The sequence below is a fragment of the Arvicanthis niloticus genome, chromosome X, assembly GCF_011762505.2.
Source record: "Arvicanthis niloticus isolate mArvNil1 chromosome X, mArvNil1.pat.X, whole genome shotgun sequence".
Lineage (NCBI taxonomy): Eukaryota > Metazoa > Chordata > Mammalia > Rodentia > Muridae > Arvicanthis > Arvicanthis niloticus.
Window position 1 is genome coordinate 29,642,965 of NC_047679.1, and position 21,619 is coordinate 29,664,583.

Sequence of the window (21,619 nt, forward strand, 5' to 3'; positions counted from 1 at the left end):
AATAAAACTTTCTTCTCTCACCTCAACTATAATCCAAGAACAGATAGCTGCTTGGGAAACTAAGTGGTGAGGTTCACTTTACTAACCTTCCCTGCAGCCACTTGAGCATTCTCTCCTTGTCTCACTGTTGAGCCTTCTCAGCCTTCCTACCCATAGGGACAAGAGTAGAACACTACATTAGGGCCCACATATAAAGTAATTACTTAGAATCCCTCTCAATTTCCGTGTGTGCTGAAATACATATTTGTGTTTGTAATTTTCAATTAAAATCAACTGTCCAAGAGGCTGGGCAGTATTTATGCAATCTTACCACATCTCAGTTGAGGTTAGTTAAGAGATTTAGAGTATCATTAAAAGACTGTACCTTTCATTAAAGGAATGCTGTCTTTGTCAACAGAAGGTGTTCAGAGTAGTTTCTTGCCCAGGACTGTTAAATCCTTCAATGAGGTTTTTGTTACAGTCATCAAGGCTGAGGTTTTCACTGGATTTCTTGGGGAATGCTGGAGGGCCAGTGAAATCTAAGATATCTTGAAGTGCCCGGGCATTACCAGTTCCATTTTGGTCCAGAGACATCCCAGGAATCGTTTCACTCACTGGTGAAAATTCTGGGATGGAGATAAGCTCTTCTTTGGAAACAGGACTAGAAGAGACAAGGGAGACAGATTGTGAGAGAGGCAGAGAAGAGAGGACATGAGAACTAAACATGACGTGGTAATGTACTTCCCCCTTTTTGTATGGTTTTGCTATACTGTTCTCTGAAAAAGTTCAAGTTAGGAAAACAAGTGAGTTCCCATGTGCGAAGACAGTGGACACAAGGTCCCAGTGGTTGAGAACATGGGAAGCAGAGAGGGCAGAGCAGTGAAGAGTGAGTTCAGTGTCTGGGGTCTGAAAGGAAAATAACATCAGGCACCATCACATTACTAGAGAGAAGCAACGCCCTCCCAGAGCTTTCAGGCCCAGAGCTTTCAGGCTGGGACATTCCAAGAGCAAGCAAGGGCTAAAAGTTTAAAGTGAGCTGAAAGGAGCCACTAATTTACACTGGGCCTTCTGGTGCTGCCCTTCCAGCAGTGGTGTCTATGGTGAGCTGCATTTCCTATCTATCTCTGGCCTCAGTTTCCTTCCTCTGTATAATGGGGAAAGGAGTTATTTCTTCCTCCTCCTACTCCTTTGAGATGTGAGGTGGCCATGCTGAGAAGAGTTAATGCAGGGCCACATGGAGCATGTACTCAATTAAAGTTGGGGAATGGGGACATGAACCTGTTGTTACCCCAGACAACTATACACCCAATCTCACCCACTGCCTCCTTTCTAAAACCAGGCTTCCATTTCTCCCTGACTTATGTAGATGAACCCAGCTGATGCTTGTTTTTTCTGTATTTCCTTTCTTTAGAGATTGGAGGAGTTTCACTAATGTTGTCTGCTGTAGGTCTAGCAAAGGAGCAAATCCAGGTCAGAAGAGTAGTAGGCTAGAAATTAAGGGCCGGTCCTTGTAAGACTCTAGAATAAGACATACAGAATAAAGATGATGCCCAGCTCTTCTTACTTCATGAGTTCTTAGAGACAAATCTAGAAAACTCAGTAGACTTGCAGAAACTCAAAAGGATCTACTTTCCTCACACCTAAGCCAAGCTAAAGCATAGCAGCTGACCTAGCATACCTTCAGGTTAACAAGCTGCCTTGTTAAGGTCCACCTTCACCTTTCCCCCATTTCATTCTCCTCACTTCAGCTCCTCAAGAACTCAGAGGAAATCTGAGCATGGTAGCACATACCTGTAATATCATCACTTAGGAGAATTAAAAGTTCAAGGTGAGCACCAGCTACATAGTGACATCAAGGCCAGCCTGAGCTACATGAGACTGTCTCAAAAACATAGCACTTCCATCATCAACAATAATAATAAAGAGCATGGGTAAGAGAATGCCATATGCTTTCATATGGCTCCAGTAGGCTAAGACAGGAGAATCAAGAGTTCAATGGCAGCCTGGGCTGCATAGAAAAATCTGTCACAGAATGATGATGGGGAAAAAGCTTGGGAGAACTCAGTGTATAAAATCCATTCACTTTTATGATTCCCGTTCAATGGTGTCATGTCTTGCCCCGGCCCCCAATCCCAAAACATAAAATAAAGCACACTTGGCTCAATATGTTGTCTTAACCCTTATGATCGTCTGTTTTTCTCTGCTGGGAGCAGAGTGGCAGCAGTCAGGGGGAGGTGTTGGGGGTGTGCAGATGTCCAGTTGAGGGTTGGTGGGGAGCCCTATTATCAGTCTATACAGTATTTTCTCTGTTCATGATAGGTCTGTTGGAGCTTGGGTTTTCATGTATTTGATTAAAACCCAGCATACACGAATAGGATATTAATGATCAGTGTGTGTCTGAGGCTGCTCACATCTGCTCAGAAAAAGCAGAAGGTTAATGACTGATGAGAAAAGGGTATGGTCTTAATAGATAAGAGCTCTGGTAGAACTTCTATAAAACATTGTCACACTTTCCTGACTCAAGAGAGCCACCCTACTCCAACTTCTCTACCTCAATCCTAAGCCAATTAGCTCTTTTTTACATCTAGATTAATATGCCACATGATGTCATCTGCAAACATACCAGTTTAAGGATACCTTAGGTTTTTAGTAACTGACAACAAGCTTTTCCCCCCATCATCATTCTGTGACAGATTTTTCTATGCAGCCCAGGCTGTCACTGAACTCTTGGTTCTCCTGTCTTAGCCTCCAGAGTGCTTGGACTATAAATACTTGACACCATTCTAAGCTTTAAATAAAAAGTTCACTTAAATGTTAGACTCTGGGGACAAAGGAGACTATGATGGTGGCTTGGCTAAGATCTTTACTTGAAGGTGCACCTACTTCAGAGCCTCAGAGGGCTGGCTAGTCAAAGATTCATAGCTGCTACCCTTTCTTTTGACAACTTTAACTGAGATGAACCACTATGGCCACAGTTACTCCTGTATCACCCAACCTGCAGTGCCTCACCAACACTGAATGACATATATATATATATACACACACACACACACACACACACACACACACACACACACACACACAATGCCTTGGTGGAAAGCCAACCTCCAGACATCCTGTTGAGATTGAGAACACATCTTTGCTTAGTGCTTTCCCTCCCTCCACAGTCCTCCTTCAGTACATCATATGCCATAAAACCCTGTCACTGGTTTTGCTTCTAGGATGACAAACTTGAGATATTTATATTACACCAGTGACAGCTTTCCTGTATCAACAAAACCTGCTTTCAAGGTGATTCATTACAGATGAGGAAGACAAGTGAAGGGATACAATAAGAAAGGTATATTATAAAGAAATAACGAAAAGAAATGAAAAAGTGAAAAACGATGGAGTAATTGGCAAGGACTGGTGAAGAGACTGAGCTTCAATGCAACATAAATGAACATACCTCACATCCATAGATTGAACTTCTTCAGTTGAATCATCCAGACTGTTTGATTTCCCATCAAGGACATCCAGATGAACAGGTCCCCCGACTGGTTTAAGACCATTAGAGAAAATGTCTTGGGGAAAGGTTTCTGGAGCAGCTCGCTCTGAGCCATTTACTTTCTGGCAGGTATTCAACACATTGATTTCTGATCAAGAACACAAAGTCTTCAGATGAATCATAATGTCCAAATTTAATAAAGTAACAGGAAACATAACAAGGTAATTATTCTCATCTTTTCTTTCACCAGTAATACAATAGTTTTATTATTATTATTATTTTTTGTGGAAAGAGCCAACAGTAACTCTATGCAATCAGCTTCACAAAGGAGAAGAGAGTATGATCTTACTATCAGTGTTTGCAGGGCCTCAGTTTAAGAGACAAGCCAGGTCTTAGTAATATCTGATGTGCAATCAAGGTCCCTGGAAAGCATCCTGGGCCAACCATCAGTTATTAGAGCAGCTAAAGATGGTAGTGCGTTTTCAAATGGAGCCAATAGCCCCTGTGCTGGAACGATATCCCAGTAAGCAAAACTGCCAGCAGCCACTGCCCTGGGCCCAGCTGCACTACCCTGACCTCCAGCAGAAAGGTTCACTAGTCCTCATTACCTAAAGGATCCAAACACCAGACCTCACACTCACCTATTTTGTTGGGGACAACTGGTTTTGTCTTATTTTCAATATCTGGAAGAGGCTGAATCTCCACTTTGGGGTCTTCCTTCTGGAAAGAAACAGAAGGTGGATGACTTGGAAAGAAGGGGGAAGGGAGAAAAAAAGGAAAAGCATCTAATAAAGAAATAACTATAAAAAAGAAATAAAAAATTTAAATGAAGTTACTGGCAATGACTGAGGAAGAAATCAAAAGGTGATGTAAGGATGAAAGACTAACATAAAGAAAAACAAATACTGTTTTTAAAGCACCAGGGAGTATTTAGAACCCTTGTGGGCAATAGCAGGAAGTGGTTCTTTGAAGCTCTGTGTATCTCTTAATTATTATGTCACTTTTCTCTTCAACTACTCTGCCTTTCTTTGCACTACCACCCCACTGCTCTGAGGGAATCTTTTACCTCTGAAACTCCTCTTTCCTTTAAGGTCTCAGCTCCTTCCTGAGCCCCACCTTAACCAGAACAGGCAAAATCTATGTTTTCTATGCATTTGTCTCAATCTTCAACCTCACTAAATGTATTCTGCTGTTCTTCACTCACGACATAATGGCCATCTGAATTCCTACCTTCACTTCTAGAGACGCATCACTCTTCCTTGTTCTCTTCATGATTTCATCTATTCTCTGGGGGGAAAAGTAAGAGGCCTCTAAGAATAAAATTATATAAAAAAGAAATTGGCTCCATATGCACTTTCATATCTCTCAGAAAAGTTGTAAAAGATAAATGTCAGCAGACGAAAAGTAGCAGAGAAATGTTTCCCATTGGTGCTGCAGAGGACTTCTACTGCTACGAACAAGGTCAAAGGACTGCACTAATACAGATCTAGAATTAACATCCAATTTGAACACCAGCTTTCTCTTTCTTCTCCTTAAATCAACAAATTCTGTCTGCCATTCAAGAGGACTATGCAACAGAAAGCTAAGTTGACCAGTAGCTCAAAAAGGGTCACAGATCTCTTAGCTCCTAGACCTATAGCAATACAAAGGCCACATTGGACCACAACAAAAATGGGCCTACATGATCAGTCTTCTTAAACCCAACTTGATACATAAGTACGTTAGGTTTAAAAGGAATAACATTTTCAATAGAAAGACAAACACTGTTTAATTAGATTTGGATAGCAAGCCCTGACTAAACTATATGTTGTTTAAAAAAAGACACTCATAAATAAATCCTGTCTCAAAACACAAACAAAAAAGAACTAAGAAAGGGATCTCATGATAAAATTGTCAATTCAAAAAGAAAATATAACTTTATTAATAGGGCTTCAATATTCTTATTCTCTCTCTCTCTCTCTCTCTCTCTCTCTCTCTCTCTCTCTGTGTGTGTGTGTGTGTGTATGTATGTATGTATGTATGTATGTATGTATGTGTTTGTGTGTATGTGTAACAAAACTGACAGAAATGAAAGGCAAAAATGGAAAAATTCAAAATCACAAAAAGACCTCTATTGTTTTGAGAGGTGAGGGTTAATCAAATGACCATATATATGATCAACAAGTACTCACACCACTGGGCTACATGCCCAGCCCACTAATGGAGCTTTCTAACCACTCCTTTTTAAATAACCAATAGGATATGATGACAGAAAAAAAACATAATAAAGATATACACTGATTTACTTCCTGTTTCTGTCCTCACCTTAAGTCCTCCTGTTCCCTCCACTCTTACCTTCTTCCTCTCCAGTCGTTCCTGCTCAATCTGCAGCATGATCTGTTCTCTTTCTAAACGCATCTGCTTAATGGCATCCTTCACCTTTGCTTCTGCTGCTTCTTTCTGAAAGAAACAAACCAAGGCACAGGCTTTAGTAAGGTAAGAAACAGTGGAGTAGTTTCCTGAGATCTGCACAGGTGCCTTTAACCCAACATCTCCCTCAAAGTTGATGTTGTTTCAATAATTAATGTAGACTTAGGCAACATACTTCTGACACAGCAGGTCAAGTTGAACATGGTACATATACTCTCACCCCACCATAAAAACCACCTGTAGATAGTTTTCACAGATGGTGAAGTTCTCTATGTTTGTGAGCAGGCTCTAGCCAGGAAGTGTGCACATAGGCAGACACTTCCAGAAGTTAATTCCTCAAAAAGCAGTATTCTACAATGTGGTGGTTTGAATAGGTTTTGCCCACACAGACTCATGTATTTGAATGTCTGGCCCACAGGAGTGGTGCTATTAGGAGGTGTGGACTTGTTGGAAGAAGTATATCACTTGGAGAAAGGGCTTGAGGTCTTCTAATGCTCTATCTCCACCCAGTGTGGAATCAGAGCCTCCTCTTGGCTGCCTGTGGAAGTCAAGTCTCCTTTTGGCTGCCTCTGATTAAGATAGAGAACTCCCAGATCCTTCTCCAACACCATGTCTGTCTGTAGGCTGCCATGCTTCCTGCATACTTCCTTGAAAGTATTTTAAAACTAGTACAAAAAACCGTGCATAGTGGACTGAACTTCAGAAAATGTAAGCCAGCCCAATTTAAAAATAAAACACTATAATATTTTCTTTTTTTAAGAGTTGCCTTGGTTATAGTGTCTCTTCACAGACACCATAAAACTCCAACTAAGTTACACAGTAAGGAGTAGTGTTAGTAAATTGCCCAGTTTTCTGACTCCTCAGGGAGAAAATTCTAAGTCATTACCATTATCAGGGGTTCCAATGGCACTAAGCTCCAGTTACCCATAACTTATTCGTTCATATACTTATACTGACTTTCTTTAATCTCACACCAGATACAAGAGATTTCCTCCCAAATAACCCACTGGAACCCATATTCTTATTCCAGTGTGCCTCTAGTAGAGAAATCCAAACTGACATGGAACACATTAATGACTTCACTTTATTTCATGAGTTACATTTAATAACCAGTACAAGGAGTTTAAGAAAAACCTTTAAGTTATTATGAGTCATTCAAAGGATTTTTAACAGATTTTGCCTAATATTAACTAATACCATTGAATAACAAGAAAAGTCTGAGACCTCAGGCTCTACCTGCTTTTCAATCATGGCTTTTTCCTTCGTTTCTTTTTCTTGTTTTTCCTTTTCTTGCTTCTCTTTTAACAACAGTTCCTCCTTAGCTTTCTCTTTTGCCTTCTCTTCTGCCTTTCTTTTCTCTTCTTCCTCCTGCAGCTTCTTTTCCTCTTCTTTATAGGCCTTTTCTATGCGCAGTCTTTCCTCTTCTGCCTTTCTTTTCAATTCCTCTTTTTCCAGCCTTTTGAGAACAAAAGCATTGTTAGAGGATGATACACTCCAAAGGTAAACTGCCAACGGACCATGTGCTGACCATGGCAGGTAAAACTCAACGTGTTCTCTCGTTCTCTCTCTCTCTCTCTCTCTCTCTCTCTCTCTCTCTCTCTCTCTCTCTCTCTCAAAGATTAAGAGAGTAAGAGAGTGAGTGAGCAAGGAACTGAGAGCAAGAGAGTGAGAGTGAGAGCTACATACAGCAAGAGCAAGAATGAGAGAGAGAGAAAGAGAGAGAGAGAGAGAGAGCACAAGAGAGACTGAGACTGTTATAGTAGCATCCTTAAGATCCTAAATCTCCTTCAACTTCATTATCACTGAAAACATAAATTCTTTCCTGTATACCTACCAGCCTCTGCTTATCTTTTCCTTGGTGTATTCAGGGAAATTCCATCCTCGTCCTCTTACTGAAAAGATTTCCTTTTACTCCCATAAAAGTATTTTAAAGCTAGCTCTCACACATGCACGCGCGCGCGCACGCATGCATGCACACACACACAAACACACACACACACACACACACACACACACACACACACACACACACACGACCTGGTTTTCCCATGGGAAACTAGGTAATTCACTATTTTTTCAAGTATTAAACTTCTTACTTTAAGAACCACTTCATCTTTTCCTACCAGCCCTTTACCATAGGCTACCCATAGCCCATTGTATTTGTCATTGTCACTAACCTACCTCCATGCTCTAGTTTCTCTTCTAGAGTTTGACAAATCTTTGAGCAGTTATCATTCTCTTGATCTTTATTATCATACCCATCGTAGCCTAGTTTTCCTTCTCTACCAAGTAGAAAGTGTCATCATTCAGCAGTTAATGGATATCTCTTGCCTCGGTCATTGACTACTGGTGAGAGTCTTCATACAGTAGACTCTATCTCTCAGTTTCTAGCACTTCACATCTTAAGTCCCTCATTGTCATAGTTGGCCCACACTATTGATATGCTTGATGGGCCTTAAGTTGTTTAGTGTTGTAGATGAGTATGTGGGCTTTGCTGTTCATTATTCCTGTGTTTTCACTTTAAAAGCTTCACCTTCACCACCAATCTTTGATTTGATCTTAGCCCATCCTTCTGCCTCTTTGGTGACCTTCCCTGGTGAGCACTGTATAAACAACTTCTATCCTCTTCCATCAGGCTTCTGGTTCCTGTGACCACACAGAGGCTGCTCACTCACCTTTTGTCAACCTTTATCCTCATTCTACTTGACAGTAGTACCAATACTTTTCAGAGAAAACTGGGACCACTTCATCCTGCTTCTTTACTTTACTCATTCATTCACTCTATTAGTATTGAGACTGTTTCCTGTCTGTTCTGCCTAATATGCAAATGATTGTAAATGCTACCACTTGTGCAATTAATCCCATACCTTCCCATTACTCTTACTTCTTTTGCTAGTTTCCATTCCTTCCAATGGCAGTTTCACCATTCTATATACAACTTTTCATTAGCTGCAAAAATAGTCAAGTTTTAGGCATCCGAATCCACTTTCCTAAGTTCTCTCCCACCTTCCTTCTGCTCTATGACCACGCTCTTACCTCTTTGGGGCTGCTTCATATCTTTGTACCTGTCTTCTCCGTAATTTAACTCTAAAAAAATCTGTTCATTGCCTAATCCCAAGACCATTCTCAGCCTCAATCTGTCTTGCAATAGCCTGATAACACTGACTTTCTTTCCTGTGAGGCCCTCTTAAACAGCCCCTGGCCACTTGACATGGTGGTGTCCTTTCTTTCTCCTGCCTGTAACCTACCTTGCTGCTACATGTTGGAAAGCCAGTGCTTTCCCAAGCTTATACCCAAACCACCTGCCACCTAGAGACTTAGCTAGTGAGAAGCCAGGTATGTACAGCACTGTGAACCTCTGCCTGCAGTTTCAGGTCGGTGTTCTCATTTGGACAATGACTCCAGGTTGTCTATGTGGCCTGGTCATGAGCAGCTTTATTTCAATATTCTTTGATATGGGCCCCTAGCAGTCATTTTAGCTTCTATATGTAATCTATTTTATAATCCCAGGAAACTTTTATCTTCACCAGACTGGATTTAGGGTATAAGGATGCATGTCATAACTCCACGAATCCCACTGTCTATCTTGGGCTATCCCCAAGCACAAGGCTGGGACTGCTTTGTGGTCTTCTGAGGGAGCACTGGTGTCACAGCCATCTGTAACTGGATCATCTTTTTGCTCTCTTAGGGCTTTGTTGCCAGAACATCTAGTAAGCCTTTTCTTTAAAGGGAGTCTTCTAGATCCATGACTTGGATAGTATTTGCCTCAATAGCTAGTGACAATAACTGGGCTTTCCAGAGTTTAGCACAAGTATCTTTAATTTTTTTTGCTACATTTTCTCAACTGGTAATCACAGTTCTGTGACTTTAACTATTGACACTAAACAAAACAGATGTGAGGATGATCCTATTCCAAGAGATGTCCGCTGTGTTCCAGCCTCAGGCTGTCTGGTACTTTCCTTTCTCACCTTGTGGGTGGCACTATCAATGCTTCACATTCTGGCAAGAGAGAGGAAAACTGTTTTGGAGTTAAGTGTATTCATCTCAATTTCATCTTGGCCTCAGGCTTCTATTTGATTTCCAACTACTTGTATGTTCTGCAGACACCTATGCTTATCTAAAATCAGATGGTTAATTTTTAGCTTTTCAGACCATTTTTTTTTGCCTTTCCATAGTCTATTATTTGGGTATACCATCCTCCTAAATACTTCAAATCAAACCTTAGCATCGCCTCCAAAATTTGCCCCTTTCTTTTTACTTGTCTTAGTATGTATACACCATTTTCTTCTGCTTTTACCACAAAATTTTAACCTGTGAGTTCACTTAACCTGTGAGCCCACTTAACACTGCTGTCACTGGTAGCATTTTAGTTGAGCTTCTTCCTCTTCACTGAGCACCAAGAAACAGTGATCAAAGACCGTACTCTGACCTTTTAAATGTTAGCCAAAGGGCTGGAGAGATGGCTCAGAGGTTAAGAGCACTGATTGCCCTTCCAGAGGTCCTGATTCCAATTCCCAGCAACCACATGGTAGCTCACAACCATCTGCAATAGGATCAGATGCCATATTCTGGTGTATATGAAGACAGCAACAGTGTACTCATATAAATAAAATAAATACATCTTTTTTTAAAAAAAAATGTTAGTCAGAAAAGGGAGACAACCTGTAGACAAACGAGGCTACATTAGTCATCTGGAAACTAAGCTCAAAGGGTAAAGAGGAATAGATCAGTTCCCTCTCCAATACAGGTCCAGAAATACAGGCAGAAGTTATTTGACTCGCAGCTTGAGAAAGAAAGAAAGACTCATCACATGGCAAGGAGCATGAGTTCATGTGGAGGCACAGCAATACTGGAACATATGACGAGGTTTGCAGACTGGCCTAGACAGAGAAGGCAGAGGGGTGAGAGGCGAGGAGTGTCTAGTCCACGGCAGACTTAGTAGAATTTGATAGACCCTGTAGTCAAAAGAATCACTAACAAGGACAATCACATTTATTTAAGAAAAGTCACTCTGGAAACAGCATGGACAGCAAGCAGCTCTGGGAGATCTGAAACACTCAATTAAGATTCTACAGACATAGTCTAAATGACCTATCTGGTGCTGGAGGAGCATGGGGAGAATGCTAATATGAGAGGCAATGAAGAATTAACTGATAACTGATGTGATGTAAAGGATGACAGAAACATTGAAAGTAACTCTGAGATGTCAGGAATGGGATAGATGGGAGTACAGAGTGCATGAAATGAACAAGAAGTCTGAGTGACATATACTAATGTATGCCTTTGAAATGCTGAATTTGAGGTAAATACGAGACAGTGACATATATATTTAAAAATACAGGATTTGACTTAAAGACAAATGCTAACAACTTTCTGAAATAGGGAAATGACTTATAAAATGATTTTGTGTGGTGATAAACAATGATATGTGGCTAAAAAGGCTAAGGAATTGAATTTTCCTCAATCCACATATATCTAGATGTTATGGTATAATACAATGCAGCTTTAAGTAAATTCAGGGCACAGGCACAGATTGAGGAGTCTTCAGAATATTTCAAAAAAGTATAGATTTACAAAACAAAGCTATAGTTAGCTTCAGAAATAGGTGATAAACATAAGGTAACAAGGAAATGGATTCAGGAAGGGAAATGAGATCAAGTTCATGGCTAAGCAGGAAACTGCTGCATCAACTGTCAGTCATAAATATTTTGAAACCAGAGGAAACTGAAAGGACGTCAGGGACAATAGCCAGCAACACTGTGTGCAGGGGAGACTTGTCAGGCAAAAGCTAGTTAAGGACTAAGGGCCTGGAGTCCAGGCAACATTTAGGAGAGATGCAGGAAAGACAAAAAATAAAAATAAAAAAGAACAAGTTCCATGGTGCCAAAGGAAACCAAGATCAAATTAAGAGTTGGGTAATGAAAGATTGAAGGATGTGTAGCAGTGTGAAGAGTTTGACTTGGGAAAATAAAGACAGGAGCTAATGAATTTATTCTGCAGCTGGGCTGTGAAGGAAATATGAGAGAGAAGAAAGTAGCTAGAAGGTAAACAATCAGTTCATAAGTACACAGCAACAATCAGTTCACTCACCTCCTCAGGGGGCTGTTACCTCTATGGCCACCTTTACCAATCTGTCATTTGAAATCCCATGATTTATAACCTGTCATTTCCCTTACTTAACCTCCAGCCCACCCAAACCCTCTTGAACATAGCATCGAACAATAACAAAACATGATATTGATCAAAAAGCTGGAATAAGAAAAATATAAGAGATTTTCAGAATAAGAGGGGACCTATCACCCAACTGTTTAAAAATATAGATCAACAAACATTTAATCAGAAACCACAAAGATTTTTATAAGGTTATAAAGGATCAGGAATATTTTATTATTTGTTATCTTAAATTGTGCTACAGCACTGCTTGCTTCCTGTCATGTTCTTATTCTCTAAAGGGTGCAGGGTTATACTCTGTGATTATCCCAAGAGCATTCTTTCTCTTTGTAGTGATTAAATTGACCTTGTCCTTTAACAATGTGTTTCCTTTCTGAACACAAAGATCAGAAAAAGCAGGACTACCAGTATCACAGAAAAGTGTTTTAGTACTATTATCACAGTGGCTTTCAAACACTGATGAACTGCTAAAGTAGAATGAGACTAGAGCAAGCACATTTCCACTATGTTTCCCAGACACTTCTGATAAGATACTCTCCAACATTTAGAGAACCACATCCTTTGTCTTGCTCCAGGTGAAGATTTCCACATAACTCATTCTCATGGGCTAAAGGGGGTGACTCTTCTCTCTAGCCCCTTATCTCTGGGACTCTGATTCTCTTTCCCCTCTGACTTTTGAGCACAAGTTGGGATCATTTGGGAAGCAGAGTCAAGATCTCTATATTCAGAATCTTCTGATTTTCCAGGGAGACTAGATCATAAAAATTCAAACTCTCCTTATAGTTCTAATAGAGTTGCCTCATTTCTATTTCTAAGAAGGGAAAAGAGGGTACTTGTAACATTTAGATCCTAGAAATGTGAGTTTCTAGGTCTTCAGAAAAGAGCAACTATTAATAACATATAGAAGAAGATGCAGTCTCCTAAGCACCTTCCCTGTAGTCCATACAATCTAGATTCTAATACTTCTGTCCAGGTTTTGGCAACATAAAAATTGTAAAAACAAAAAAAGCAAGGTATTTTTTCAAGCCCACCTTTATAACAGATCACACAAGTCTGAGTGCCTGCATACCTCTCTTGTTCTTCCTTCTCCAGTCGTTCTTGCTCCTCTTGTTCCTTCTGTAGCCGAGCCTTACGTCTCTTTTCAGCTAGGATCTTTGCAGCCTCCCCTGCATCAGTGGTGCCTGCTGTGGGTTTTCCTGAAGCAGTCAGACAAATGGTAGCAAAAAATAAATAAAAAGATCAGGGGAAATGAACACAATGAGTCCACTCACATAGAAATGGACACAACACTATCTCAGTATGGTGATAGCAAACAATGCAAAACAGTACTAAAATTAGTCACTAAGCAGAAGAAGCTGCAATGGGCTAGCTTGACCCTAGGTATATTCACTCCTCAGTAGGGGTAGGAAATAGTTGAGTACAAGGCTACAAGCAAGTCCTACAATACTACCTTATTAATGAACTCACTGCATGACAGAGACTTTAAGGACTAAAGCTAGTGCTCTGTCATGCAGAATTGCACATATAGGCTGTATGTGGCTCATCATAGCACTCCTATGAAATCTTACAGCCATAAGCAGAGTCAAGGTCTAGGTCTCATCAGAAAGAAAGAAGGATTTAAAAATTATGAGCAAGCCTGAGAAAGCAGTACAGGGGATAAAGTTGTCCTAGGGGGAAAACCAAAATCATGAGAACCTGGTATATAGATCAGGACAGAGGGAGAACCATGAGGGGAAAACTAATTCTAACTGGCAACATCAACAGAGGTTTACCTGCATTGTGCTCAGCCTTCCCTCCAGTGGTAGAATGTTTCTCAGTTGCATGCTTATCAGCTACATACTTCTCAGCGGCATACTTGTCAGCCATGTGCTTTTCTAGGTTTTCTTCTCTGGGTAGGACAGTGGCCTGCTGACCAGTGGCACCTTCCTTTTCCTTATTACTCTTTTCCTTCTCTGCCTTCTTCTTTGGTGTTTCTTCACTTGAAATGGGTGGAAAGTAATACTTCACAGGAGACCCTATGTATGTGGGCTTCACTGTCTTTGGAGACTGTGGATATATTTTTGAAGTTATCCTGGAAAATCAAAATAAGGCATAACAGATACTGAGCTTGATCATAGAACTTTTCATAAGAAATTTTGTTCTAGGAAATTAATTAATGTCATCCTTATTGTAGGGTTTAGAATATATACCCTAATGTTATCCTGAAAGAAATACATGGTACCTGTAAGATGTTCTTGGAAAAAAGAGAAATATTTTAAGAAATCTACCAGGTAATACCCTGCCCTAAATTCATCTGTGTTTTCTGACAGTGTTTAGGACAGTATAGTAACATGGTTTGGATATGATTATTCAACAAAAGACGTGTGTGTGTCCCTGTGTGTTTAAGCCATGGTGCACATGTGAGGTCAGAGGACAATTCTGTGGGGTCACATCTCTCATTTCACCTTTATGTGGGCACCTGGCACCAAACACATTTCCAGATTTGGGTGGCAAATGTCTTTATACAATGAATAAATCATCCTACTGGCCCCAAACTACACTTTCTGGGATTGGATTATTTACTATAAAGATGTGTTAAGAGTGTGGACCAGCTTTCCCTGCCTCACATACACATGACCTTTCATATGTGCCCACTTTTCTTCTTTTCTCCCATGCATCATGAGTACCTCACTAGAAGCCAAGGGAATGCTAGTACTATGCTCTTCAACTACTATGCCTCCAAAAACTGTGATCCAAAACAAATCTCTTTTCTTTATGAAACATCAAGCTTCAAACATTTTGTTATTATAATGAAAAACAAGTTAAGACAGATTATTGAGCATTTCCTATATCTTCTTTTTAGATGAACACTAAAGTTGGATTTGGTTTCAGCATATGGCAATAGACAAGCTGGTTTTATTTTATTTATTACAAGCTTTATTATCAGAAAAAAACCACATAGAAAAAACTCACGTGTTTGAATGCTTGGCCTACAGGGAGCAGCACTATTAGGAGGTGTAACCTTGTTGGAAAAGGTGAGGCCTTGAAGTCTCATATGTATTCCCCTCTGCTGCCTTCAGATCAAGATGTAGAACTTGTCTCTTCTAGCACTAAGTCTACTTGCACACTGCCATACTTCCCACCAAGACAAGAATAGACTAACAGTAAGCCGGCATAATTAAATGTTTTCCTTTATAAGAGCTGCTTTGGTCATGGTGTTTCTTCACAGCAATGAAACCCTGGCTAAGACAGAAATTTTAAAGATAATGCTGTCTCAAAAACTAACAATAACATGAACTGAAACCAGGACAATAAACTTGTGCTGGCTAGTTTTATGTCAACTTGACACAAGCTCCAATCATTTGAGAAGAGGAATACAAGATTGGCCTGAGGCAAGCCTGTGAGGCATTTTCTAGTTTAATAATTGATATTGGAGGGCCAAGCTCACTGTAGGTGGCATTATCCATGTGTTTGTGGTCCTGTGTTCTCCAAGAAAGCAGGCTGAGCAAACCATGCAGAGCAAACCAATAAACAGCATTCTTCCTTCCATGTCTCTGCATCAGTACCTGCCTCCAGGTCCCTACCCTGACTTCTCTCAGTGATGCACTGTGAAGTAAGCAAAATAAACCATTTCCTACCCAAATTTTTTTGGCCATTGTGTTTTATCATGGCCTAACTAAGACAAACTATAATAGGAAACCATGGTGTACTATTCTCTCATGTTGCCAATATTCCGCTGTGCAATGTTTCCTAGAAGCTGCAAAACTTGTTTTACTTCAAAGAATGTATACAAACATAACAGAAAGTCTTTTCCTTGGCCACATCTTTTTTCTGTGCTATCACCAAGGACCATAAGAACATTGTTAGATAGGGAGATCCTCAGTTGTCCCCACCTAGGAAAGCCTCTATTTTTCCTTCTCATGGTAACAATGGCCTTCTGAGGTACACATTGCTCAGAGCTATAAAGCACTACGTTTGTCATAACCTGTGAGGGTAACTGAGAGTGATTTGGTCTAATGCTGCCACAATCAACACATATTACTCACTCCCTAGAACATTATACAGGGGCAATGGATGCCTTCCATCTAGCAAAGATAAAGGCAAGTGTAGATGTGAGATTTGATGGGAGAAGTCACAGTAAAAAATGCTATATTATGGTGGATGAAAAGAAACACCCTCATCTCCCATAGACATTTCTACCTTGATTCATTAAGGTGGTACTTTTAGTAATGGAAGGACTGGCAAAAACTGTCTATTGCTTTTCCTTGCACTTATTATTCTCCCTAAGAAGTAAGGTATGAGTTTTCTAATCAGTAAGATTAAGGAAGGTGTTGGACACAGACAACCTGATCTTTGTAGTTCTTTTGCTACAGAAAGTTCTCTTCACTTGCAGGGAGCCTTTACTCTGGGTTTCTCTAAGTAGTATGAAAAGAGATGGGCTCTGCTTCAGGGGTCTGCGGTACACTTGTATCTCAACCCATAAATGAGTACATAGATGATGTTTCTGTAAACACTACTTTCACTAGGAGGGATCTCTACAACTGGACTGTGTAGTTGGTAAAGATTAATATTCACTGTCAATTTGATTACATTTAGAATCACCACAGAAACATACCTCTGAGTGTGACTATGAAGGTGTTTCAAAAAAGTTTTAACTGAAAGGAAAAACCTACTCTTTTTGCAGTTTTCTTTCTATCTATCTATCTATCTATCTATCTATCTATCTATCTATCTACCTATCTATCTATCTTACACCCTGACCTGTAGTTTTCCCTCCCTTCCTTCCTTCCTTCCTTCCTTCCATTTATTTATTTATTTATTTATTTATTTATTCATTTTTATAGCTTGACAGCTACACCAAAACAACTGAAATCAAAGGCAAGTCATCAATTGAACTAGCTTATATATCAAGGTCATGAAAAAATAATAAGACTAAAAAATAGTTAAAGGTTAAAAGAAGCCAAAGAGTAAGGTATGATGCCACATAGCTATAATCTTAAGACTTTGGAAGGTGGAGGCAGGATGATCAGGAATTCAAAGCCATTCTCAATTATAAAATGAGTTCAAGGCTGGCCTGACAATATAAAACCCTATCAAACATACACAAAACTAAACAAATAGTAAATAACAAAATAAAGAAGACTAAGGTGATTAAATTATCAAATACAATTCGGGATTCTTTTTGGATTCAATCTTGGGCTCGGGAATAATGGCATTGTAAAGAACTTTAAGAAAATTGATCAAAGCTACATACATTCTATAAGTCAAAGTTCACTTTTCTAATTTTCATGTACTGTGGGTATGTGTATTAGTTACTTTTGCTGCTCCTGCAACAAAATACCTGACAAACGTAACTCAGAAACGATTATTTTGAGTTATGGTTTGAGGGACTACAGCCCATCATGGCAGCATCAGTAGGAGAGGAACAGTCACACTTCATTCAGTTGGGAATCAGAAAAAGTTAAATATTGGTGCTCATATTCCTCCTTTTTTCTTTTCTGTTTTTTATAATTTAGTCTTAAGACTCCAGACTAGCCGGGCAGTGGAGGTGCACGCCTTTAATCCCAGCACTTGGGAGGCAGAGGCAGGCGGATTTCTGAGTTCGAGGCCAGCCTGGTCTACAGAGTGAGTTCCAGGACAGCCAGGGATACACAGAGAAACCCTGTCTCTAAAAAAAAAAAAAAAAAAAAAAAGACTCCAGACTATGAAATGGTACCACATTCAGGGTGGGTCTCTTCTCAGTTAAACCTTTTTAGAGATTCCCTCAAAGACATGCCTAGATCTAAGCAAGTTGACAATGAAGACCAACCATCACAGTAAATAAAAGAATGCCTTTGTTTTGAGGGAAAAATTGTCAGCAATTTACTTTCAAAAGTTCTGGGAGATGTGTGTGTCTACTGATAGAAGGGATGAGAATGATAAAACAAATGTGGATGAAAGGGTATTTATAATTCTTTAAACTTGAAACAATACAAAGAAAAAGGCTTAAAAATTGGTCCAAATTCAAATGATCTTTTGGTAAGACTTAAACATATAGTATTATGGAGTGGGTAAATATATATATACCTGCAGGACCAGGTATCACTTGATGTTTTTAATTATCCTTCACAGGGAAAAGTTCAGATAAGAATATTCAGATAAGAAAGTCTATTAACAAATGGTGGTGACCATTTGTCAGCAGCTGAATTGCCAACACAGGGAGCCCTAGTGCCCTATGGTCACTTATCTATGGGAGTGGATAACCATACCATGCATCTGCCAGAGAAGCCTATGGGAATGGCACCTAGACAGAAGCAATTAAATGTTCCTAGGTTTCTATGAGCATATTATTTAAAACAATGAGATGCTGATTTTGACCTATGCAAAATACCCGTTTGTACTAGTTATTTTTCTTCTTGTGATAAAATAGCTGACAAAAGTAACTTAAAGAAGACTTGTGCTTTTTGTTTGTTTTGATGGTTGGTTAATAGTATGACATGATGATAAAAGCAAAAGGCAGCTGGACACACACATTGTATCTGCTGTCAGGAAACAGCAATAAACACTGATGTTCAGCTTGCCAGCTGAAGGAATGGTGCCATCCACATTTATGGCATCTCCTTCTACCTTAAATAACTCAGTCTAGAAACACTCCCACAAACATACCCAGAGATGGAGAGATGGCTCAGTGGTTAAGAACACTGGCTGTTCTTCCAAAGGACCTGGGTTCAATTCCTAGTACCTACATGGTGGCATGTAACCTTCTTTGACTCCAGTTCCACAGGAATCTGGGCTCCATGAGTGGCAGACATACTCTGGTGCAGGAATACATGTGGGCAAAGTACCCAGGTATATAAAATATTTTTTTAAGAATTGTAAAATGTCAATAATAAATGGAGTTTGCTTATGTGTGACATCATTTTTAATATCAAGTTTCTTGTCTTTCTTCAATATTGAATATATAAAATAAAGGTTATAAAATATGTTAAGGTGCTCCACCTGGCCCTTCTTGCTGGGGCAGACTCACAGCTGGTCTGCATCCAGGAAGACATCATATTCAGACACATCTGAGAGGATCTGCTGCACTCAGAGCAGTTGCTAAGAACTCTCCCCCACTACCTGAAGTCCCAGAGCTGCAGCTAGGAGAGCAGTGGGCACTAGGGACCCATTACCCACCAAAACCCCACCCTCCCAAATACCACTCCCCTTCTGTCCCCTCCTCCTGGCCCTTCTCCCTGGGGCAGACTCATAGCTGGTCTGCTCCCATGAAGACACCATATTCACACCCATCCCAGAAGATCTGCTTAACCCAATGCAGTTGACCCATACCAGAGGATCTGCTTCACTCAGAGCAGTTGAGGATCCAGTGTACTCAGAGCAGCTGACTCCTAGCTGGTCTGCTCCCTTGAAGACATCATACCGTGACCCACTGGCACAGATTCCTTCTGAGCTGGTGAACTGAGCAGAACTTGGGTGCTACCTCTGCAACCAATCTCACAATACCTAGAGGAAGCTGGATTCCCAGGAGATCTACCACCCCCCGGATCATAGGGGAAGCTGGACTCCCAGGAGCACTAACACACCCAGGATCATAGGATTACAGAATCCCAGAGACAGCCTGACTCCCAGGAGCTCTGACACCCAGGATCACTGGATCACAGAGACAACTGGACTCTGAGGAGCTCTGACACAACCAATATAACAGGAGAGACAGGCTCCAGTCAGAGACAGTGAGTGCAGGTAGCACTAGAGATAACCAGATGTCGAAAGGCAAGCACAAGAATGTAAACAACAGAAACCAAGGTTACTTGGCATCATCAGAACCCAATTCTCCCACCATAGCAAATCCTAAATACCCCATCACACCAGAAAGGCAAGATTCAGATTTAAAATCACTTCTCATGATGATCATAGTGGACTTTAAGAAGGACATTGATAACTCCCTTAAAGAAATACAGGAGAACACAGGTAAAACAGGTAGAAGCCCTTAAAGAGGAAACGCAAAAATCCCTTAAAGAATTACAGGAAAACACAATCAAACAGGTGAAGGAATTAAACAAAATCATCCAGGATTTTAAAATTGAAGTAGAAACAATAAAGAAATCACAAAGGGAGACTACCCTGGAGATAGAAAACCTAGGAAAGAAATCAGGAGTCACTGATGCAAGCATCACCAACAGAATACAAGAGATAGAAGAGAGAATCTCAGGTGCAGAAAATGCCTTAGAAAACATTGACACATGGTCAAAGAAAATGCTAAATGCAAAAAGTTCTTCACACAAAACATCCAGGAAATTCAGGACACAATGAGAAGGCCAAACATAAGAATAATAGGTATAGATGAGGGTGAAGACTCACAACTTAAAGGGCCAGTAAATATCTTCAACAAAATTATAAAAGAAAACTTCCCTAACCTAAAGAAAGAGATGCCCATGAACATACAGGAAACATACAGAACTCCAAGTAGACTAGACTGGAGAAAGAAATATCTTCCGTCACATAATAATCAAAACACCAAATGCACAATGTGGGGAGTCGACAGAAGGCGGCTATCATCCTTGCAGCCATCTTGAGCCATATACCCTAACAAGAGACTTGTTTACAATAGCCTACAACAGCTGAGCACACTCTGATAACATCTTGTTTTAGATACCCAGGATTTTCCCTTGGGTGTGTGAGACTTAAAGGTGTGACTTAAAGGTGTAATTTAGAGATAAGACTTAAAGGCGTGACTTAAAGGCGTGGCTTAGAAATGAGACATATAAAAGGTGAGAAGCAGATAGAAGAAAGTAGTAGGCAACTGAGACTGAGAAAGGCAACTAGGGATTAGACACTTGTACTCAAGACAGGCACTTGGAAGAGAACTTGGAACTGGGAAAGAGACTAGCAACTGGAACTACGATTAGGACCAGACTTGGTACTAGGAACTAGGGACTGGGAACTAGGGACTTGGAGAGAAGAAGAGAGACTGAAGAATAAACAGGATTGAATCACACTCTGTCTGGTCTCCATTCTTTGTGTCTGTCCTCACTCTCTCTCTCTTGCTGAACCCCTTCCCGTGAACTGGAGCAGATTGGGGCAGTGTGGGCTCTGACAACTTAGCCCCCAAGGCTTCTGGCAGTGCGGGTTCCAACACTGACAAAGGGGTCCACGACATTTTGGCCCCCAAGCGTGGGGCAGAGCAGTTCTCAACAGCACAAACCAAAGAAAAAATACTAAAAGCAGTAAGGGAAATAGGTCAAGTAACATATAAAGGCAGGCCTATCAGAATTACATACACAACTACTCACCAGAGACTATGAAAGCCAGAAGATCCTGGACAGATGTTATAGAGACCCTAAGAGAACATAAACACCAGCCCAGGCTACTATACCCAGCAAAACTCTCAATTACCATGGATGGAGAAACCAAGATACTCCATTACAAAAATAAATTACACAATATCTTTCTATAAATCCAGCACTTCAAAGGATAACTGATGGAAAACTCCAACATAAGGAGGGAAACTACACCCTAGATAAGACAAGAAAGTAATCTTCTTCCAAAAAACCCAAAAGAAGATAGGCACACAAATATAATTTCACCTCTAATAACAAAAATAACAGCAAGCAACAT

The 21,619-nt window shown here is 40.3% G+C and overlaps 1 protein-coding gene across 9 annotated transcripts in view; it reads right to left on the reverse strand.

Annotated features, from left to right (window-relative positions):
• Map7d2 (MAP7 domain containing 2) overlaps positions 1-21,619 on the reverse strand; it is a 101,290-nt gene that overhangs the window by 2,617 nt on the left and 77,054 nt on the right. For 2 of the 9 annotated variants that reach the window (XM_034486038.1, XM_034486041.2), the window contains 8 exons: positions 13,819-14,117; positions 13,116-13,242; positions 7,112-7,331; positions 5,801-5,905; positions 4,697-4,753; positions 4,108-4,186; positions 3,428-3,614; positions 365-640 (listed from right to left, as the gene is read on the reverse strand). In XM_034486038.1, coding sequence (XP_034341929.1) covers positions 391-640; positions 3,428-3,614; positions 4,108-4,186; positions 4,697-4,753; positions 5,801-5,905; positions 7,112-7,331; positions 13,116-13,242; positions 13,819-14,117 — 1,324 coding nt within the window. In that variant the 3' untranslated portion in view covers positions 365-390. Of the gene's footprint in view, positions 1-364; positions 641-3,427; positions 3,615-4,107; positions 4,187-4,696; positions 4,754-5,800; positions 5,906-7,099; positions 7,332-13,115; positions 13,243-13,818; positions 14,118-21,619 lie in introns of all 9 variants that reach the window. The other 7 variants (XM_076919046.1, XM_076919049.1, XM_034486040.1 and 4 more) reach the window with 5 other exon arrangements.